This window comes from Chironomus tepperi, unplaced genomic scaffold, assembly GCF_022539635.2.
Source record: "Chironomus tepperi strain 1889 unplaced genomic scaffold, CSIRO-AGI_Ctep_v1 contig_89, whole genome shotgun sequence".
Lineage (NCBI taxonomy): Eukaryota > Metazoa > Arthropoda > Insecta > Diptera > Chironomidae > Chironomus > Chironomus tepperi.
This window is the reverse complement of record NW_027226211.1, coordinates 307,614-330,179: the sequence shown is the minus strand read 5'-3', so window position 1 is coordinate 330,179 and position 22,566 is coordinate 307,614. Positions and strand designations below refer to the sequence as shown.

Genomic DNA, 22,566 nt, shown 5'->3' with positions numbered 1-22,566 from the left:
TAAATTGACGATGAAAATAGAAAGCATTTAAAATCGATTTAATAAAAAGAAGACCAAAAAAATCTATCAATAGAATGGGAAGAATTAATTGATCGACATACACATTTTGTGGTTTACTGCTGTCGATTTTGTGTGAATGTAGATATAAAAAAAAATTTAATCACTGAATAAATATTATCACAATTAAGAGGAAATTCTCTTTTTATCAATATGTGTGCATAATGCGGATTCATTATGTTAAAGCAGAGTTGATAGAATGATGGCTGTGTTTGCTTATGTTAACTGATTAAGAAGCGAATTTGGAGAAGAAATTAGAATTTACCCGAACTATATGCTGCTGTTAAACTTTTCATAGTAGGACAGAGTCAAACGAGGGTCGGGCTAATACTATGCTTTCCCATAGATTAGTACATGTCCCGCAAAATTCACGGAACTGGGACTGAACTCTCCTGATATCGAGAAAGCATAGTTAATGCAGGATGTGCTGAGCAAGCCACCTTCCTCAAACCAAACGCTGAGAAGCCCATCGAAAGAGCTATAAGGGATGTGTCGGATTATCAGTCTGAGCTCCTTGTCAAATCGGTTATAGTCGACACATTTATACATAATTGAACTCTATTAAAAGCTATTTATGGAATCAATTCTGCAGATTTCTTCCTACTTCAATGGTGAATATGAAGCGTGTCACTTAAAATTGACTTTTATGCCATTATAGCTCCACTAGGAAATGGTTAAAGGACATAACCAAAAGAGACTTCTTCTCCAAGAATTGAATAAGCAGTTAAATACGTTGCTGGTCAAATAGGTAAAGTGCTTGACTCAAATTTGCTATGGTAACCTGAAAGTCGTGGATTTTAAAGTCCAAGTGGTAGCCAGCGATAGAGTCAGCTTCATGCGCCAACTGAAGGAGGCTATGGAGCACACTTGATCTGTACGGGCAGCGAAGTGTGAGTAAGTTACCTATAAGTCGTGGGTTCAAATCCAGTAAATCCTTTACCAAGTCGATTGGAGCCATCTTTAGTCAATTAAGGTCGGTTTCGACCTCTGCTTGGGCCTATTATTGAATAATTTTCTGAAAATTTATTCCCAAACTCAAAATATGCTAAAACTCCATAAAGTAATCAGTTCCATTTATCCAACTCTGCATTGTAAAAAATTAATTTAACGCTACTACAATAATTAATTGATAATTTATTCAATTTTCATTATTCCCATTTGGATTCTCATTTTTATTTCGTTTCAGAAGAGAATATTTTCATAATTTTTTTTTTTTTTTGTTGTTGCTGTATATGCTAATGAATAAAGTAAATTAGTTTTAATTATATCAATAAAGTTTCATTATTTTCACAAAAATAATTTTTTTTATTTTTTTATTTTATTTTGCTCTCGAGCGAGATTCATCATTATATTCATATCAATACTCAATTATATATAGATTTCATGTACATATATAGCATTTTTTGTGTCAAGTGAAATTAGGTGTTTTTCGAGGATGATCAAGATTGGATTTTAAGGATGAGGATCATAAGAAATGAAGATCGCGAGGAAGAATGAAAGGACGGGAGTATTTAATATCCCGAACTAGCATAAGGTTTTGAAGGATAGAGCTGTCTTTAGACTTTTCCTCCGCGAGGCAATGGACTCTCGTTCGCCCAAGTCAAGGAACAACAACGAGGATCATAAGAAGATCTAGAAGATACCTAATTTATAGTACTGGCCGTACATATCAACTTTGATCCAAGGCCTCTCTTACTTTGCGTCTAAAGCTGGGTCTATTGTTTCCAACTGTTTGCCAATTGCCGATGCCAAAAGCATTACCACTTTGTAGTCGGTAAAAGAACGACAGGAAGACCGAAAACGTCCTGGATTGGAAGTGTTGATAAAGACGATAGTCAATATCCCAAATTTGCAGCAGTTATCAAAAAATAGAGCTTTCGACAGACGTTCTTAAAACGCGGAAAAGGACTTCCGTGCGTCCCAGCCAAGGAAGTAAGTAAGTAATTCCCAAATCCATCTACATTTGATCATCCTTAAAAATTCCTCATTTCAACCAAACCTTTCACATATTTGTGATTCATCAGAGTTCGAAGTCGATTCGGATTTCGTATGGAAAAGTCAAGTAAAGTTGACTCGACTCCATGCAAAAATGCAAGTCGACTTCGAGCTCTATAATTACATGGACACTTTTGTACATCATAGCTTTACAATTATTCACATTTTACATTCTCATTTCACTATAAATTGATTTATTTTAAATATATATATTTTACTTATATTGTAATTCTACATTTTCTATTATAAAATTTGACATATTTTTTTCTCAGAAAAATTGCATCATAGTATAAATTGAAGACAGAACATGAAGTTTAAATGGATTCATTGATGTCACGTTGAATTTATATGTATAAATATTATTTCAGATCCTTAATTTAATTCGAGTAAAATATTCAGATAATTTTTTATAATTCTAAGCCTAATCACATTAATTCCGAGCGACACATGACAGCCATAGGAATTCATAGTTCAGTATGGGCTTGCTGAATGGACAATTTGACATAAAAAATAGATTTACAGTCAACTAATTTATGGAACGTTCCGTAGGGAATATCACTAGTCGACGGTAGGTCTGGATATCAACTGGACATTATCTCAAGCTGTCCACTCAGGATGCAAACGGAACCACATGTCGCAGAGTTGGAAAACAGGTGCCTGTGACAGGCAGAAACCGTACAAATTATTGATAATTTGTATGGTTTTTCTCCCAAAACGGTACAATTTATCAAGAATTTGTACGGTTTTTGCATATCACAGACACCGGTTTTGCAACTCTGATGTGTCGTTCTAGAACAAAACTCTAATTCCACATCCACAATTCAATTTCTAGTAATAATCACCAATTAATCACCGAGGTTTCATCTCCCCAACAATTGAATCCTCAACGTCCATTTGACTCCTTTTTTGAAGCATCCAACAGATTTTTTTGAACCTGTCAACTTCACAAATTTAATTGATTAAATCCATCAAACTTCAAATTCTGCATAGAAAGGAATAATTGTTTTGTAAAAAAGTTGTCGGAGTCGAGACTAAACATCCTCATCCTCATTCCATTTTTCATTTATATCCCCCCTCATGCTTATGTCAAAAAAGGTACTTTATCTTAATTAATGAACGACTTCCTGATATCAGTGTGCAGCTATACTTTTCATCCATTTCTTTGTTCCAAATTGTTAAAATGACTGACGAACTTACTAAATGAGAGATGCTTAACTTCTTCAAAGCTAAAAGACCTCGTCTTTAGACATCAACTTCAATCAGCAATTTTTCATCCACGTCAATGCTGTCGAGAAGGGCTGCTGCCAGTTCTGATTTTGCTTTATGTACGACCCATATCATCAAGCTGACACCGACTATGACCTGATTGAGTGAACGACAGGAAATAAATTACACAACCGAAAAATTAAATCGACTGTAAAGGGGAGAGAGAGACATGTGTGTATTAATGCATGCGAGTGTGTGTATTGGTGGACTTTATCCACAGTTTATCCTGATGGGATATTGGATATTGAAAAAAAGTATGCCAAAGCTATTATAAAATCAATGAGATGGTCTTTTAGTATTGTTTGGGGTTTAGGGGATTAGTGGTCCGGATGTGTTTGAGATTATTAGGAGATTAATGCCGGGAAATTTTGAAAACTGTCTATATTATGCTTTCTTGCTATCGGGATCTGGATGGAGATTCCTCGAGATATTCCGAATATTTCCGATTTCGATCCATAGTCTATATTCATCCATTAAAGTATTCACACTAATTTTAACAGTTACTAAACATTTAAGAAACAGTCATTGAGTTGCAAGTCATAATGGACTCTAATGTGGCCAATCGCTTGCAAAGTCCACCGAAGATTAAATAAACTAGACCTATTAATCATCATTTATGCCATAAGACAACAATAAAACCTCCTCAATTTATTTACTATATAAAATTCCAATTTTTGGACTGATAAAGTGACAAATGACTCCGAAGAAGCATAAAACAGTCGTTGTAGGGCACTTGTATGTACATAGGCAGTCGCTCAAGCACATTTCATGCTATGGTGAAATTGCATGTCGCAAGACAGGAACTTCACAGTTTAAACATAGTGTGCATAATCGCTTATCATCCGTTTTCTACACACTTCTCAGTTAAAGTACTGCACAACATGCTGTTTCGTATCTTCCATATCTTACAATGTGCTGTTTCGCAATGGCTTGATCTGTACGTGTATCTGAGTACCTTGTTTGCCTACATCTTATTCAACTGCTTATGATGCAACTGCAAAATGTCAATGCAACATGTTAGTGCTTATAAGGTGTCACGTTGCCTGCTACTACTCTTTCCTAATAGCAAAATACTAAATCAACCACATCCTACAACTCATGATTACTTCTACAAACCAGAGTTGCAATCTGTGCGTTGCCTGTTCGCAGACAATGAGTGTTCACAGGCAAAATCTGAGACAGATCTGTTACCTGCGCCTGTCGCAGGCACCTGCTTTTGCAACTCTGCTACAAACCGGCAAAATCTCATAAAATCTCCAAAACATCAGAATCCCTACCCAACCACCCCCCAACCCTCCCAACACACACTCGCATTATTTAACTTTAACACCACATAAAAAAAGATCATTTTTTTGTTAAATTCAATCACCTCAACAACAAACATTCCGTAGCCTGCCAAAGCCGTATGATTATCATTAATCACATCATGAATTGACCGCAACTTTGATCCGAGATATGCATTAATCGCTTGAGCGGGCATCAGACCCAACAATGTTGCCGTGTGATAATCGAATGAATTAACGGAACTTATCTGTAAAAAAGGAACAAAAAATAAAGTAATAAATTATTATATGGATATAAAATAGGGCAAAAAATTCAAATTGAAATTCTTCGAACAGGAATGAGAAGTAAAGCACTTTATAAAATGAATAATGAAGCTCAGCAAGCTTTATAAATGCTCAGTTAATTGAAATTTTTCCGTTTCACGATGGATTTTAGTGTAAATCAATTAAAATTTTTGTTCCATTCTCGTGTGCCTCATTTTACATCAATCTATTCATTAATGCTGTTTTCCATACCCCAAAAAAATATATAATACAAGTTGTGTTATATGAATAGGGATGATTTTGGAATGGGATGGGTAGTGAGGATGTGTGCTTGTGATTTTAAAGTATTAGGATGGGATAGGGGTAGGATAAAGGGTATCAAATGGGAGAATGGAATTAGAATTGCAAAACAGGCACCTGTGACAGACAAAATCCGTACAAATTCTTGCTAATGGCTTTTCTTACAAAATCATTCAAAGAATCGAACATTTGTAAGGTTTTTGCCTGTCATAGGTACCTTTTTTGTAACTCTGGATGGAATGATATGTAGGAACCGAAATAGATTTAGATGCAAACTAGATTCACTCTACACAACTGGATTCTCATCTAGAACTAGATACTCATCTAGAACTAGTAGTTTTTGTCTAGTTCTAGTTGAGAATCTTGTTCTAGATGAGAATCCAGTTCAAGTTGAGAATCCGATTCTAGAGCTTATGAGCTTATGAAGCCTGCTCTGCTGATCTTCAAAAAATTGCAGATCTTCGAAGTCGATTCGAATTTTGTAAAGAAAAGCCGACTTGAGTCATCTTAACTTTTAATAAAATTCGAGACGTCTTTAAGCTCTGAACAATTCGACCCGATTGGACAAAAATACCTTAGAGCAAGTCAATATCCTGCTGATGTCTAGTTCTGCAATATTTTGTCTCGGCGGCGCACAGGTTGTCTAATATAGATTTCCTACGAACCATGAATTAGCCTCAATCTAAACTACTGGTGGGCTGCATTATTTGAGTATTGTGTCGCGACATATAGGTTGTCCATCGCTGATCGGAACTGGTTATTAAATTTGAATACCAAAACTTATAGTTTCCCAAAAAGCTTATTTTCCATCATAATTGTTCAAAAACTTATAATGAATCGCATCAGTCACAATAAATTTTCATCAAAATATCCAAACCCCAAATCAAAGTAATTTCATAAGAAGCCATTCAACTCAAAAATAATTCATCCCCCATCACAGCAACCAAGTCAATTTACAATTTTCATCTCATTAAGTAATTCAACATCTTGGTATTTATTCAATCTCAATTACAAAAACTCCTCGTTTCTTCTAACTTTCCATTGATCCTTTTTTTACATCATTTATCGAGATGTGCTTATTCAGTAAATTAATTTGTGAATCCTCAAAGTTATAATTCGTGTTTCTTCTCTTTTTTGGGTTGTAGAAATCAATGTGGGTTCGGATAGCATGCAAAGTTTATTGAAATTGAATGTAGTTGAAGAAGGTTGCGGACTCGAGTAAGGAGTAAGCATCACAAAAGTAAAGAGGTGAGTGGTTAAAGGGAGGTATGATGTTGATTATACAAAGAGATGCATTTTGCATTTAAAGCTTGAAGGAATGAACGATTATGGTGATTAATGAGCTCTAGTTAATGATGTGGAAAATGGGAAATATAAATTGATTTGTGGATGGATTGGGAGGTTCTTTTGGTCTCTGAATACTCATTTTAAAGATTTATTTGAAGCTGTTTTGATTGGTGAACGATGAAATGCTGTATAATCTATAAGGGTATATACTTTTGATTAGAACAGTTTAGGAAATGACTATTGGAACTCACTACCAAGTAGGTCTAATTCACTCTAATTCCCAAACGACACGATACGGCAATTCGTAGTTTTTGCCTTAAAATGTGGTTGAAATCAACCTTTATAGTTCAATCAGGGCAATTTCGCTCCTCATTGTGTATACAGTGACATGAAGGAGCTCTAACAAACACTGTCTGCTGTATGGGATTGTTTAGTGTATGCTGATCCAAATATTTCAACTGTTACTAACTAATATTCTATCCCGAACATCACAACGTATTCGGTACGACACTACTTCATCACTGTCTCAATGAGAAAACACACAGTTGCCATAACGGCATCGTCACACCTGATTTTGACTAAGGTTGCCCGAAATCTCGATCTCGACAAATTTTCGACAACCTGAGTAGTCCCAGTCTTGGTGTCGTGCATCAAGAACCCTTAATTTCGTCTAGCTTTATAACAAAATATAATTCTATGCCAAATTTCAGCATTCAAGCTTCCATGAAAGCACAAATCTATCAAGAATTCGTACATTTAGACCTTAAAAAAGCGATCCATTGAATTCTGCCGATTTTGTGTATATCACAACGTTCAAATAAGACAGCAAAACAAGCAAATATTCCGAAATCGCTTTTCAATACAGCGTCACATTCAAATAATAAAATAGATATTAATGTACGGCTTCTGGGCATCAATACCACGAATGAGAATTTTTATTTTTACATTTATTTACACAAAAACGTAGGAGGAACTTATGTCGCCTTAAGGAAAATTATATAAAATTTAATTTTTTATTCTTATGAAACGGAAGTAAGATATTAGGCATGAAGCTACGTCTTATAAATACTTAAATTCTCAATTTTACTCGAGTAATTTACTTTAAATTTCAACTCACCCCAAAGATTGTATTCTGTAATCCAAATGGTATTGGCGTAAGACGTGCAAACAGCACAACTTTAAAAGCTCGTGGACCAGATATGACCCGTAATATTGCACGGCCGGTTTCGGTTTTTATTAATCTGAAAATAGAAAAATGAGAAAGTTTTTTTCTGTAAATTTCATACACGAGAATGTCTTGATTATTATCATCATTATGAGATGGAATTTCCATCATGAATAATTTATTCCCAATCAATATTCTTCCTCAATCTAGTTTTACTTTTACGTCTTCTTCTTACTTTTATGCGATGATATTTATTTTCGTATATTTTGGTAGACGTACATTGGAGGTAGAATTTTTGGAACTTGATTATCGGTTGGAGGAATAATTTTATTCGAAGGTATGTGGCTTTAATGAAGTTTTAAGTTTGGAAGGAATTTTTGAATTGATGAGGAATTATTGACGTCATTCAAAGTTCAAAGAATCTCAAATAGAAATGCCTAAGCATTCCCAACTCTTACACAAGTTTGCTACTCAGAATTTTGATAGAATACGCAAGGAAAACGGCGATCAGGAGCTCTAAAAGCTACTTCGCGCAGAACAGTGATGAAAGAATATCAAACTCAACTTGTGGACATGAGAATTTAAACAAACTAGATGACAGAATATGAGCACATATGAGCATGACTACTGTAAGTAAATAAATATTCCCAACTCTGAATCTCAGTTAAGCAATAAAATGTCCTCGATAGATAATTTCGTAAAATTTCACATCCAATTTTGAGACTGTTTGGAAAATAGGAAACGCTTAAAATACCATTTTTAAACCCGTATTTCCCCTTACCGCAGCGTTTCTTGCAAATCATGAACCATAATGTGTATTCCTTCCCTAGCAGGCAAAGAGCAGAGTAAGCAAAGAGCAACGTTCACGAGAATGCACAACTAATATATTTATGGTGAACAAGCTCTAGAGAGCTCTTAGGGCTTAACAATGTGATGGGCAACCTTTTTTGTGTTACAACATACATTGGTAATAAGCTAGACTCAAACAGCACACAGGAATCGGATCTTTTGTCCTAAAAATTGCTAAAGCTACCCAATTACTTAAGTTACCTAGCACTTACTGGAATCATGCTCCGACTTGGAGCCTAGGTTATTACAAAAGGCCTTCTATCTGACTCTATGCTGGTCGAATCACAAAGCTTGTACAAATTCTCAGTTTTGACATCTAATTGACATTCCCGCATTACTGTTCAACGACAAGTTGCTTTTTACCTACCACTGTCTTAACGAAATTTCAACCCCATCACCCATTTCCCTCTAAGCATTACATAATTTACAAATCTTCTCATTCAAACCTAATAAAAATCTCTCAAAGGGATCAGAGATTGAAAAAGAACTCAAAAATATTATTTATCGAAGAAACTCGAGCGCAAGAAGCGACAAAGGATATTGAAGAAGACTAAATAATACTTAGATTAAAAGGACAAGACAGCTGATAAAGGGATCATCAGTAACTAAGAGAATAAGGAAGTAGAAGAAGATGTCTGAAAGTTAAAAGCCCACATGCAGTGTTGGATATTTGTTGTATGATTAGTGTCTATCCTTAGTGAACAAAAATATAGATGTTTGAAAAAGTCAGTGACTGGACATTAACTTGCCATCAACGAATTTTTCCACTGCTGTAGAAGCAGTGGACAGTCAAATTATTTGTCTCGTTCTACGAATGAAGGCTGTGAGCCTCGTTTCTGCTGCATACGGTTCGAAACAGGACAAATGAAACTGCCGAGTTCCAGGAGGACATTGATAGTGAGATACTGATTGGAAAGGATAGCTGGATAGCTCATACAATTCAAAACCGCAATACAGCAGAAAGTGCTAAAGCTGAGGCAGAAACTCATGCATGTTTTAAGATTCTAGGATGGAATCTGCAAGGAAAATGGCGCTCTCGAGTGCCAAAAGCAACAAGGTTAAAGGAGATTCTAACAGAATGTCAATTAGATGTGACAAGACCACCAATAGGGTCAGATGAACCGCCTTTTGTAGTAACCCAGACTCCAAATCAGAGCATGTTTCCATCAAAAAACTCAAATATCCTCTCCATACCCCTACACCTGATACCAGATCAACATCCCTGTTCCACGCAATAAGCACTCCCCACAAAAATACCAATTTTTGGTATTTACGTCACGATTTTGTATCTATTTTTTAACTGATTAACCAGGAGAGTATTTTAATGCTGTTCTATCGTCGAGTGACTAGAAAATGATAGAATATGCTGTCATTTCAAGTGTGTCAGTCTCATGTGACACAAAAATTCAAGTTTGTCATCTATTCAGTCATTCTTCCTATTTTATTATGATGACGACATTCACATACACACAATTTTTGGATGTAAAAAATTTCAGAAAGATAAATTCACTTTTGTCAACCTCGCCCGGAAGGCTCTCTTGAGTCCTCTCGTTTTACTTTATGTGCTTTATAATTCTTTATTTTCATCCTGCCTTTTTTTTTTCATCACCATCTATCGTAACAAAACCCGACAGTCAGGCACATGATACATGTCTGTTATCAATTTACCCACAAAATGCTCTTTTCTATTCATGTGGATTTTCCTTTTTTTTTGAGGCAAGAACGAAGAAAAATTGGAAAGATGAAAAAAATTACTTCTTCATTCGATATGTCTCATGCATATCTCGTACATACTTAAACTTTTTTTTTCACCTTCTTCTTTATTTTTTTGGCATAATTTTTCGATTTGTGCTTTAATGGTGGGGATTGGAAGTTTCTTAATTCTTATGATATTGTGGATGTGGAATAGGATTATGGTTTTGCATTTATATGGATATTTTGATAGTATTTTCTGGATGATAAGGAATTTTGATGCTAATCAGTTCCCGAGTGGACAAAAATACGTTATCACTTGTTAATGACCAGTTGATGACTAGTTCTATGGATCGCAGTTGATCTGTACGGTCAGCAAAGTAAGTAAGTAAGTAAGATGACTAGTTCTAACGTATTATTGTCCAATCGGGGCTATAATGGAGCTTAGTCATCTACCGTATATGATACATTATGATTTCATTATTTTATCAATTTTTGGGGACGATTATAGATGATGTCTAATGGAATGGAACCACAAACTTGTTTTACCGCGCTTTGATGGAATCCACAAGTAAAAAGACGTTCTGGTGCTGAAAAAGCAACTTGGTGCATTAATCAAAAACCCGATCGACGCATTGAAATTTTTGGTTTGCGGATGTCAAGCGGACACAGGAGTGTGGTCGATGATGTCTATATGTGAGCATGTAAATGCTTCTTGTATATTCATGATCGTGTCACCCTGGGAATATTATGATCAGTTCCTATTGATCCACTGTGAATCGTAGGGCCTTAATAAAGCAGTTGAACAGAATTCTGATAATAAAGTCCACTATTATCAGCTCTGCTATGTCACTAAACGGAAATTTTACAAATTAGCACCAATTCGGCAAGTACATTCTAAGAAGCAGCCATATAATTCAAAACAGAGCACGAAGCTCTGCTGATCCAGCACTTCACTTCGTGTGCTGATCGGGACAGCCACAAAACATTTCATAAAAAAACGAGAAGCATCACTTGATGCTAGTTTTGAATTAAAAATCATATCAGTCAGTCTCGTTTCTTTGTTGTGTTCCAAATTTGTCATTTGCTGCTTTTCATAAGCTGACTAAGAATTAATTCTCAAAGATTACAAATTCACAAATATATAAAATGTCAGAAAATATGGACTCAACCCCAATGGAGGTCATTGAAGGATATGTCAAGCAATTAGAAGAAGATCTAGATGATGAAGATGCTGAACTTTTAATTCATAAAATTATTGAAATTTTAAATCCTCTCGCCGATAAAGATCCCAAGTATAGTGAATTAAAAGATCAAGCATACGCAGTGCTAACAGATGCAGTTGTAACAGCAAGATGTGATTACGTTGCGAATTCACCAGAAAATAGTGTGCCATCAAGAGGTAGAAGCAAGCGAATGAGCATCAAAAGCTTTATTGAATTTTTTAACGTTTTCAAATTCGACTGTCATGTATCTTATGATGATGATGACTCTGATTATACACAATATACAAAAAATGATGATGAAAAGAAGCAAGATGAAGTCTTGGACGATCCATCAAACAAAAAGTGAATAAATCGAGTTTCGGGTTGATTTTTAAGGATTTAAAATGTTTTTTTGTATTTCTATAGTCGCATCAGAGCTGAAAACAGAGAAATTGTACGGTTTTTGCCTGTGACACATGACTGTTTTGCAACTCTGGTTTGCATGTATCTGACTTATGTGTTATGTCAATAAAAGCTTGTAATTCAACTATTTCAGTTGATTTGTCTTTGATTAATGCATTTAGGGGTAGACTCAAAAGTGCATTTTGAGGTAGACTCAAAAGTGCATTTTGAAGTAGACTCGAAAGGCACACGGTATGTAAAAATTGGGCATGTTTCAGGCATTCGTGATACTAGTTTTGACTTGGATTTGGAAGAATTTAGACTAAAAGTCAAGCATGTTCCAGGGCAGCATGATACTGACTTTGAGTTGAATTTGGAAGTATCCGGACTTAGCCTATAGTCACACTGGTCTGAGGACACTAATTTTTGATTTGGTCATGATGTGTGCCTTTCGAGGAAGCTTTTAAATATGGACAGTATTAAAATATCCATTTTCATTTGTCATAGCCAATTAAGGGGCATTTTCTCTGGCATGTATCATCATATAACACCAGAGACATATTCAGGGAAGGAAGCTTGAGGTTCAAAATGACATTTTTGAAAGGAATTCTTCAATTTTCTAGTGAAATAACACCAATACCCCCCTCAACATATGCAATACATTCAATAAATGTTCAACCTTAATTCCCATCCCAAGAGCGTTACATAATTAGTGCACAACTCCTTGTCCAAACTCCAATAGGCAAAGACACCACCTTTAGATACCGTAGTGGTATTTCTGTACCACAAATGCATGCTCATTGCCTGTTCAGGACACTCAAACTAACCTAATATCCACAACCATCCCCTCACAAAACCAAACATCCAGTCACAACAATACCAATTCTATTCATCCACTAAAAAACCTTCATTTCCACTGACACAGAAAATGAACAATCCACATTGAAGTCATTAATCCAGCAGCAAATCGAATGAAAAGAAAATTTATTGATTTTATTCACCAACTGTGAAGCACATTCATGAGATAGATCTATGAGATCATTTACTTCCTGTCCTGAATGTGACGATAGATATTTATGTTAATATTGATAGAAATGGATTAAAAGTCATTGAACTTCGTTAGGTCAATGAGTTTAGAATGGGGTGGATTACTGTTAAAATATTGAGATGAATTATGGACATAAGGATTTAAAATTGGGGATGATTGATGGTTTTTTCAATGAAATATGGATATGATTATCAAGATTATTTTATAGAGTTAGGAGATTTTAGAATTTCATTTAATTGGGTATGGATCAATTTAGGATTATATTGCAATTAGTTGATTACATACAGCAGCTCAATGATGATGTAATAGCTAAACATCCAGATATTCAGTAGGCACAATAATTATCGTATAATTAACATGACTAATCATTCCAGGCATGAAATCACATAAAAAATGTTCAAATCAGCTTTGAACAAATTTTGTTTCTGTACTTATCAATGTACACAACATATGCATGTTAGGTGGGGGGCGTTTGACTTTGACGTCCATCAGGAGGAATTGATTGGAGTTCTTTTGAAGGTTCTGTTGCTGTTCTAAAGGTTCTGTTGCTATTCTAAAGACTCTGTTGCTGTTTTGGAGGCTCTGTAGCTGTTCTGAAGGCTCTGGTGCTGTTCTGAAGCCTCTGTTGCTGTTCTGAAGGCTCTGTTGCTGTTTTGGAGGCTCTGTTGCTGTTTTAAAGGCTCTGTTGCTGTCTCTATGAAGGAAACTCTTGATAGAGACAGTGTGGCACTTGTTATTGGCAATTGGCAAAGAAAAGCCAGCAATAGAGCCAGTTTTAGACGTCAAACTGAGAAAGGCCATGGATTACAGCTGATATGTACGACCAGAGAAGTAAAGTTAGTAAGTTGGTGTCTCTAGGACTTCAAATAGAGCCATACCCAGAAGTTTTAAAGGAGTTTGATTCAAAAGTTCTTCAGTACAGTCCCCATGCCCTTCCCGTCCCTCTTGGTTACGTCCTCTGCCATCATGCAAATAAGATGCGAGTATAAGGCTATTATGACAAATAAATGAAGCTCCAAAATCCCATAATTCACTGTCTTCTATTTTTGAACGATTTATTTGGGACTATTCACATATTACGTAACACAATTGAGGGATTGAGTGTTGCTACACTTCATACTGAACTAATTGATTCTCTGAACAAATTTTGTGAATTTCAAAATTGTCAAATTTTCACGTCACGTATCCACCGAACGACCCCTTCGCTATATTTCACATTAAATTAAATAAACAAATGTTTTGCTCATCGCTATCACTAACATGCTAATTGCTATGTAAATAGAAAATTTCAAATCATATGCTAAACAATTTCATAAACATATCATGTCAAAAAATGTGATTTTTTTATCGACCTTAAATGCTTTTAGTGATTTTTCTATTTGAATTGTATTAAATGACAGTTGTTGAGCTAATATTTTGGCAAATATTGACAAATAATTAAGGCATTTAAATGTACAACCTGCTTTACACAGATGGCTTTTAATGGATATTTGATGATATTGTTTTATTAAACTTCATTTTGTGTCAGGATGGCAGTTAAAGTGATAATTATAATGAATTTTAACTTATCAAAACCTAGTCAATCTGAATTTAATGATTTGTAGAAATATGCTAAGTAAATTACATCAGAGTTGGCAGGACAATAGTGGAGGCGCCTCTAAAAAAAAAACAAATCATAGACTAGAATCCTGAATAGCCCTATTCTGGCTTCAAACCTTCTGTATGCGCATCAACGTGAACAGTACCACATGCAAAATAGTGAAAAAACTAAGCAAACATCGAATTCGACCAGAATTCCATATGCAATCGAGTCAAATTGAGCCGACATTTCCATACAAAATCAAAATCAACTTCAAGTTCTGAAGCCTGAAGCCTTAACCTCTGTCGTTGTGGGATTTGTTTACCATGAAAGCATGTTCTCTGCTTGTTAGGGTAATCAAAGGAAATAACACAACTAAGGTCAAGGTCTTTAATTTCCAAGTCTTCAAAACATAAAAGTTCATCCACGTGAATCCGAACAACAAAATAGCACCAAGCCTTAATCGAATGTAATACAATGTCTGATGTGTGACACACTATACGTGTGAGCACGTCATTCCATCCAATGAATTGAATTGCGACGAATATATTGAATTTGCATGGGAAATCAAGTTGATTTTCTTTTATTTCACATTTTTGATTCCTTCTGTGTTCTATGATTATTATTAATTCCCATGTCTGTTCTCGGCCTCAATAGCGATACATGTATATTTTAATAAATTTTCATATTTATATTGATTACATATAAAATAAATTGAATTTTATTGAATCGTTGTTCTTGGCTGTTGAGGGATGTAGTAGGAATGGTGGGATGTGTTGTGGATGAGAGGAATGGTGGGATGTGTTGTGGCTGACTGTAGTTGCTAGAATCTATATGGGGCCGTGCATTTAATATGGAACGCACTTATGGGGACGCAGGGGCTACCCTAGCCCAAAAACTCAATTTCACATGTCACCTAACTAATGAACGTCCCCAGATACGCCAATATAAATATTTATGTCATGTGTACCTAGGATGAAGAACGTAATAAAAGAGCGATGATCGACAAAGATGAACAAAGAATTTCCCATAGGAAAAAAAATAACTCTAAATAGCGATATGTGCTCATACATGCTTTGCGAAAAATGTTTTCTGTGCTGCTTATTTCATAACAAAATTCTTAACTTAGCGGGAATTTTGAGGTTATGTGAATGTTGTTGATGGAGTGTCTGACAGGGCTTTGGGGTTGATGAGATGAGGGAAATTGGTCAAAATCTTGGAATTTTGTTGAGGATTTGGGAAAATGTACAGGATGGCATGTTGGAGTGGAATCACTAAGACATCTCTTAAATGTCCCAACTAGGGAGGATGCCCTTAAGATCCAAAGATTCGTGCCTTCATGGGTAATACGAAGTCAAGTGCTAAAACACCTTAAACAGCTAGAAATCAACAGAACTCCCTGCCTACGTCTGCCAACTGAAGCCCTCAAACACCAACATAACCTCAATTCCACCACAAAATCCACTCCTAACTCGCTTACAAAAGCCCATTCAAACTTACTTTCACAATATTGAATAATGTAAATGCATCGACACGACATCATGTCACAGAATGAAAGAGCTGCTTTCAAATTCCATGCAAGTTCATTTTCATTTGCTCCTTTTAGCCGTCAATAAATGTTGTGATGCACATAAACCAGCATCACATGTAGAACATGAGCGATTATTGAATTTTTCATCCTTTTATTCACTCGCTGTTCATACCTTCTTTTTTTTTTATTTGACATGCCACAAATAATTTCTATTTTAGTCGTGGACACGTGACGACGACAATGATGAGGATATGAATGACATTGTAGGGAATATAGAATATTAATTTTATTTGCATATCAGCATGTGTGAATGCTTTTTATAGATGTTAAGTAGAAATCGATGGGAATTTAATGTTTGAAGTGTATTTGGGGCTTAATCCTTGGTAATATCGATCTATGGCAAGTCTAATGGATCTTGAGTTGCAGCAGTAAATGCAAGGTCATTTATCATGTTGTAAGATTGTAGGTAGAAGTGATTTAAGATGGAATTATGGATTTAAAGGTAGTTGACCTCCTTTACCTCCGTATATCATGCTATCTCCATCTATTTCATGCAGTAAATCCCCATCATATAATACAAAATATTTATGGCATCCAAGTCAAGTCTTTGTTCCTCAAAAATTCCTCAAAATGATTTTCCCTCAACCATTATGGCTAACATACATACTCATACACATTCATTATGGATGAGAACGAGACATGAGTGATTGTTCTCAAAAATATGCATAATATGAAGTTAGTCCGCATACTAACATCATTATTTATGACAAGTCAAAATATCATCATTATTTATCGCAATTATGGTCGGAATATTTTAAGTTTTTTTTTTTTGTTGTGATTTGTGGATTTTGTGAATGTAAATGGGATTTTTTTTTAGTGACGCAAAAGCATTGACTAGTCATTTAAATAGTAAATGTATGTGAATTTACAAACATGATTTTTGATAAAATTTACTGTAGAATTTTAATGGAAGCAAATTTGTGGATTTATTGATATTAATTTATTGGTCAATTGATTTAATTGAATGAAATGAATGTGGATGTTTGGCAGTTGGATGGCTGTGTGAGAGTGATTTTGATTAGAGATTGTAGGCAGTAGAGCTTGAAGTGGACTATAATTTTATGTTGAGTCGCGTCGACTTGAGTCGATTTTTCCATAAATCGAATCGACTTCAAGCTCTGATAAATAGCATAGCTTATGGAGGAATAAGAAGGAGTTTGATGTCATTAATCTCTTTTGGGCAGCAACTTCTTCAATTTTCTACAGGATTTTAAGAAAAAATATTCATATTATCCTTTAAAAGGTAACGAAATTCTTTCTTTGTCTTGTATGAAGGCTTTCATTCAATTGGTAACGTTAAAAAGCGGTAGCCAGCGATAGAACCATCTTCAGGCGCTGACTGAAGGAGACCATGGATCACGCTTGATCTGTCCGGTCATCAAAAGTAAATAAGAAGTGCTTTCATGAAGGACATTCAAATGATGTCTGACTTAAAGGACGGACGGTGGTTGACCATAAAGTACGACATAATGTTGGATTTGGAGGTTTTCATTTCGATTAATCATATCGAATTTAAGAATTTGGAAGAGTTTGTCAAAAATTGCAGGATGCATCTCTTTGGACGAACTATAATGTATTCATAATCTACAGGCCGTACTTAGCATTAAACTTCTCTTGAATATACAGATCAATTGAGATATTCCTCCTTCAGTTTACGTCTGATTCCAATGAATTCATCGCTACAGGTATAAATTCAAATAGGAAATGGAATTTTCTATATCAATAACATTTAAATTATGAAAGAAATGAGCAGAATTGATGCTAAACCCCAACATTTACTTCCAACTGTGATTCCAAATATGCCAGCAATATAAAGTTGACACAGAAATCCTATCATTCACTCGGATTCACTCAAACTTTATAATACAATTTTCTTAAAAAAAAAGTCTTATCAAAACTACTATGCAGCTGTAGGATGTAAAGAAGTTATTTTTAATGATTTCAAACGAAAAACATGATAAGCTCAAGTCTGTAAATTTATGGATTTAAATGTTCTAAAAATAAATGTTTTTTGGAGTTAACTGCACTGATTAGAATGGGAATGTTCGGATGATACGTAACGCTATAAATAGTTATTTTAATTCTTCGACTACTCTTCGTGGGAGATTGGGGAAGTTGAAGTCTGTCTTCGAATTTGATCAAGGGTCAAAGGTATGCCTTCTCATGTTATACCCTGATATCGTTAAATACATAAATGGTTTGCCAAAATTAGATGTTCATAGATTCATAGATGCAAAAAACTGCAGGCCTGCTGCAGGTCTGCACATCTTGGCGAACCCAATAGAAGACTATCAAAACCACCACACAAGTGAGCAGCCCCACAATCAGACAAAGTATGGTAAGGTTTACAATTCACCATCAATAAACTCAACATGTGCACAGAGAGCAACAGAACACAAGCAGTGCTGGAATGCGACGACCAGTCACTCCCTTGCATGACGATTCCCTTAATCCGCGACTAGCTTAAAAGTTACCAAATTTCCAAACGTTTCCAGAGTAACCCGAGCAAAAAACACAAAAAACATAATTTTTAGTTGTAAAAATGTGTCAAAAACACGATGTCGTCACGGAAACGTCACGCCTTGTCGTGTACACAGTGACGAAGCAATACATATAGCGCAGTGCTGGACAACCAATGTGCCGCAACACTAGTATGTCTCCAAAAACTTTGGAAACTGTCAGAACCGCTTGCCGTGTGTGGTCTTAATCAATACAAATTTGGCTCAAAAATAAAAGATTGTCCAGTACTACTTAAACGGCTGAGTAGCACTACTCAAATAAGTCGCATAAAAAATATAGATTGAATATAATGAATATAAATTTAATTTTAATTATTCATGTACTTTAATATTTTCTATTTATTTCAAATTAATTTGTTGCATTTGTCTCATGTCAGTTCCAATATTTGAAATTAAATTATTTATAGAACGTTGATTGCGCTTGTTTTATAAATTTTTTTTATTTTAGGAATTCCCGGGTTTTTGCTAATTAAAGCATTTTAGATGTGAATTATTGTAATTAATAGCTTTATAAATAGTTTGATTTTATGAATGTTAAATATCATGTTTCAAAAATGTTTGTTAACAATTCGACTATGGATGGAAACTGTGGAAAAGAAGCAGTAGAATTGAGAGAGCATGTCTATCATGCTAATGTATCGATATCGCATTTAGTTCGTGTTGTATGAGATTGAGTCAGCTAGATTATAATAAACTATGATAAAATAGGGGACAATTCCGTCAATCATGATGTACTTACATCGAAAAGTTAGGTCGCAAAATACCAATGCGTCACAAACAAGCAAAGTTCTGTCTCGACTCGGCCAAGACTTCGTCATGGACGCATTCACTGACACTTTATGACAGTGATGAGCAACCTATGTGTCGACAAAATATGTTGGAAATGCCATGAGTTCCGTGAATTCCGTGTGAGGTCATGGTTTACGACAAAGGTGTACTATTAAAAATGAAAGGTTGCTCACCACTTGTCTATGGAATTTATCTGGTTTATTGGCAGACTGAATGAAAGGCATGTTTTCGAGGACTTTTTTACGTTAATTATTCTAGTTTAGCATGCTCGCTAGTCTACTCTCAGCTTACTATTCACTTAAGAGCATACTCATTACCTACTGTAGAAGTGAACGGCCCCCACATCAAACAATAATCAAATCAGTTCCAGCAGCCCTATCAAAAATTATTAATATTCATTTCAAAATTACACCAAACATCCAATTGTGTCTCGAATTTTCAATGCCACAACCATCCGATCCTAAATATCAAAATTCATAAACTTTCATGCCTATATTTTGTTTGTTTAAAGTTTTACATCATTAAACAACCAACAATACAACAACAACAACCATCATCAAAAATATAATTGACATTAGAGTGTAAAGAGAGGCTCGAACACGACTAAAAAGCTAAATTATTTCATTAAATTCAATGAGCGTCAAAACGAGTGTCGCATATATGAACAAGTAACAGTGAAAAATTGTACATTAGTCGTAAAGTGCGTTTACTATCAACAAAAATAAGCTATTGTATTACGTATGTCAGTTACATCGACGACTGCTCTTATGTGGCCTCATTAATGTTTAAATTTTATGCTTGGTCTTGTTACTGCGGAAAAATCATACGTACATACAGAAAATGAATAAATACATTGAGATGTTTTCTTTCTCTGCTGTATAAATAATTGCTGGCTTTTTTGTTGCTGCTGTTCCACAATTGTTTAAATTATTTTGTTTTTAATTTACATGCAGGGGATCAAAATCGGTGAGGTCTGGTTTTGCGTGAAATTGAATTTTCTACTGTTTCAAATGTGACTGCTTTATGTTCTCATTTTTTTGTGATTTGTAATGAATTTTATGGTCGATTAGGTTTGGTTATTGAGGGTTAATTTGGACTGAATTGGTGTAAATTATTTGAGTTTCTTAGCTGGGGGGTCAAGTGGGAGTGATGGGTGTTAGGTGGGATTTTTCAGAATTTTTTGACTCAACTGTATTCTGAGTAGACATAAATACGTTGTAATTAGTCGATGGCAAGTTAAAGTCAAGTTGATGACTAGTTCTAACGTATTTATGTCCACTAGGATAAGCTTCTAATGTTAATTGATATGATTTGAAGCTACTGTACCAGCAAGTTAGATCAGAGAATAATTATACCTGAATAGACAACCCCAGCAGGCAAAGAACATACTTTCATGATGCAGAAAGACAATTAAGGTACTAAAAGATGATCTCTTTGCCTGTGAGGGTTCTTCCAGGCAGGGCAAGCTATTAGAATCCTAACAGACAAAGAGCTTGCTTTCACGATACAAAAAGATCAAGAAGAAATAGACCAGGCAAGAAGCTAGCTGTTCAATTAAATTGATATACTTATGAGTGCGCTCATTTAGGTGAGTATGCTCACTGCTTGTTAAGTCTAGAACAAGCAATTCTAGAGGAATATCCAACAAATTCATCAAACCAGATATGGCTTCTAAATAACATCAATGCAATAAGCCAGACCCATTTAATTACCTAAGCAACATCAATGATGTATTGCATTTGATCCATTTGAGATTCGTGGGAAATATCAACAACGTAGATCGAGAGGCTTTGATATTATCGCTTTGCTGATCGCATATGATCAAAATCACGTGGAAGTATCCAAACGTCACGTTGAACTGCTTTATTTATCAAATGTTGATCGAAACGATTACATTCAGTGCATCTTGTTGATCGAATTATACTTTCAGAATATTTTACATAGTAATTAAGCTATGGGGGTCGTTAACTGCTCATATCAAGGAGATAGAAGGAGGTTTTCCTTGAAAATTAAGTTATGAACAGTAGGAAGGGTCTCAAACAGTCAATTTTTCGAGTTACGCATCAAATGAACGATCCCCATCCAAACTCTAACTCAATGTATATCCCAAATAAATCTCATTCTTATTTAAACTTCAATGACCCCACATTTGTTTACAAATTTCAAAATTCCACCTCCTCTTGATTCACACATTTAAAAATTGTATAAACACATTAATTCTCACAAATAATGGTACATTAGCCCAGATAGTTCTGGCATCCCACGATGCCAATAAATATAGACAAAAATCATCAAAATAAAGCAATAACTCACCTATGAAATGGAAGTCTTTTTTGCATTCTCTTAATTGTCGTATGAGCAATAGCAACACCCAAATTTGCACCCAATATTGTGACAATAAATCCTCGTACAGCACCAAATAGATAACCACTACTTATTAATAATATTAAATAACCGAATGCAAATGGAAAGCTGACTAATGTAAATAAAAATATGAATATTGTGAAAGTTGTCCATAAATTTTGTGTCTCAATCCATATGAGAACGACTTTGGTTGAGCTCCTGAATGCGATGAGTAGCATAACCAGTAGAATGATAAATGTTACGGGTAGTAAAAGTTTTAATATCGTATTTCGTCTTAATAATTTAAAAATTTTAAAGCATAAATTAATTTTGTCTTTTGGTGAGAAATGAGGACTCGTTTGCGGTGATTTCGTTGGTGATGAAATGATTGCAGCAGCTGGTATACACAGTTCCTTTGCATTGTCAATGTTGAGTAGATTCATAATTGAATTAATAGAAACTTTTTGACTCCGTCGACGTGTAAAAAAAAAATGATTTCTATTTTATATTTTGTAATTTTCTCCTTTTTCTTCGCATTTGAAATGACTTAATATCACTAGATGCACTATGGAGCACTAGATTCGAGACATCACACGATAAATATAACGAAATACTAATATCACTAAGTTACTTAAAGTTAAAAATGAACTAATTCGAGATTATTATTTATTTTACTAAATATTGACAACGAGATGCAAAATAAATAATGGAATATCCGCGTCGATTATGAAGCTTGATGGATACTATGACTTTATTGACATTTTAATCATGATTTATGAATGAAATGATGAAAAATTTTAATTAAAATCGACAATATTAAATATTTTAATTATAAATAATATCAAAAATTCCACTGGCAGTTCCGCAAAATTAACAAATTCCATCACACAAAAAGCATTCTGTATTTTTCCCACGGATCATCCAAAGCTCCA

General features: G+C 34.8%; 1 protein-coding gene across 1 annotated transcript; it reads right to left on the bottom strand.

Moving 5' to 3' along the window:
• Positions 1-1,358: 1,358 nt before the first annotated feature.
• LOC139086871 (transmembrane protein 64) lies at positions 1,359-22,320 on the bottom strand. The gene is made up of 4 exons (XM_070635488.1): positions 21,605-22,320; positions 7,570-7,693; positions 4,688-4,849; positions 1,359-3,414 (listed from the first exon to the last, which is right to left on the bottom strand). Exons 1-4 carry the CDS (start codon positions 22,075-22,077, stop codon positions 3,295-3,297), a joined length of 879 nt encoding a protein of 292 aa, XP_070491589.1. The 5' UTR covers positions 22,078-22,320; the 3' UTR covers positions 1,359-3,294.
• Positions 22,321-22,566: the final 246 nt, after the last annotated feature.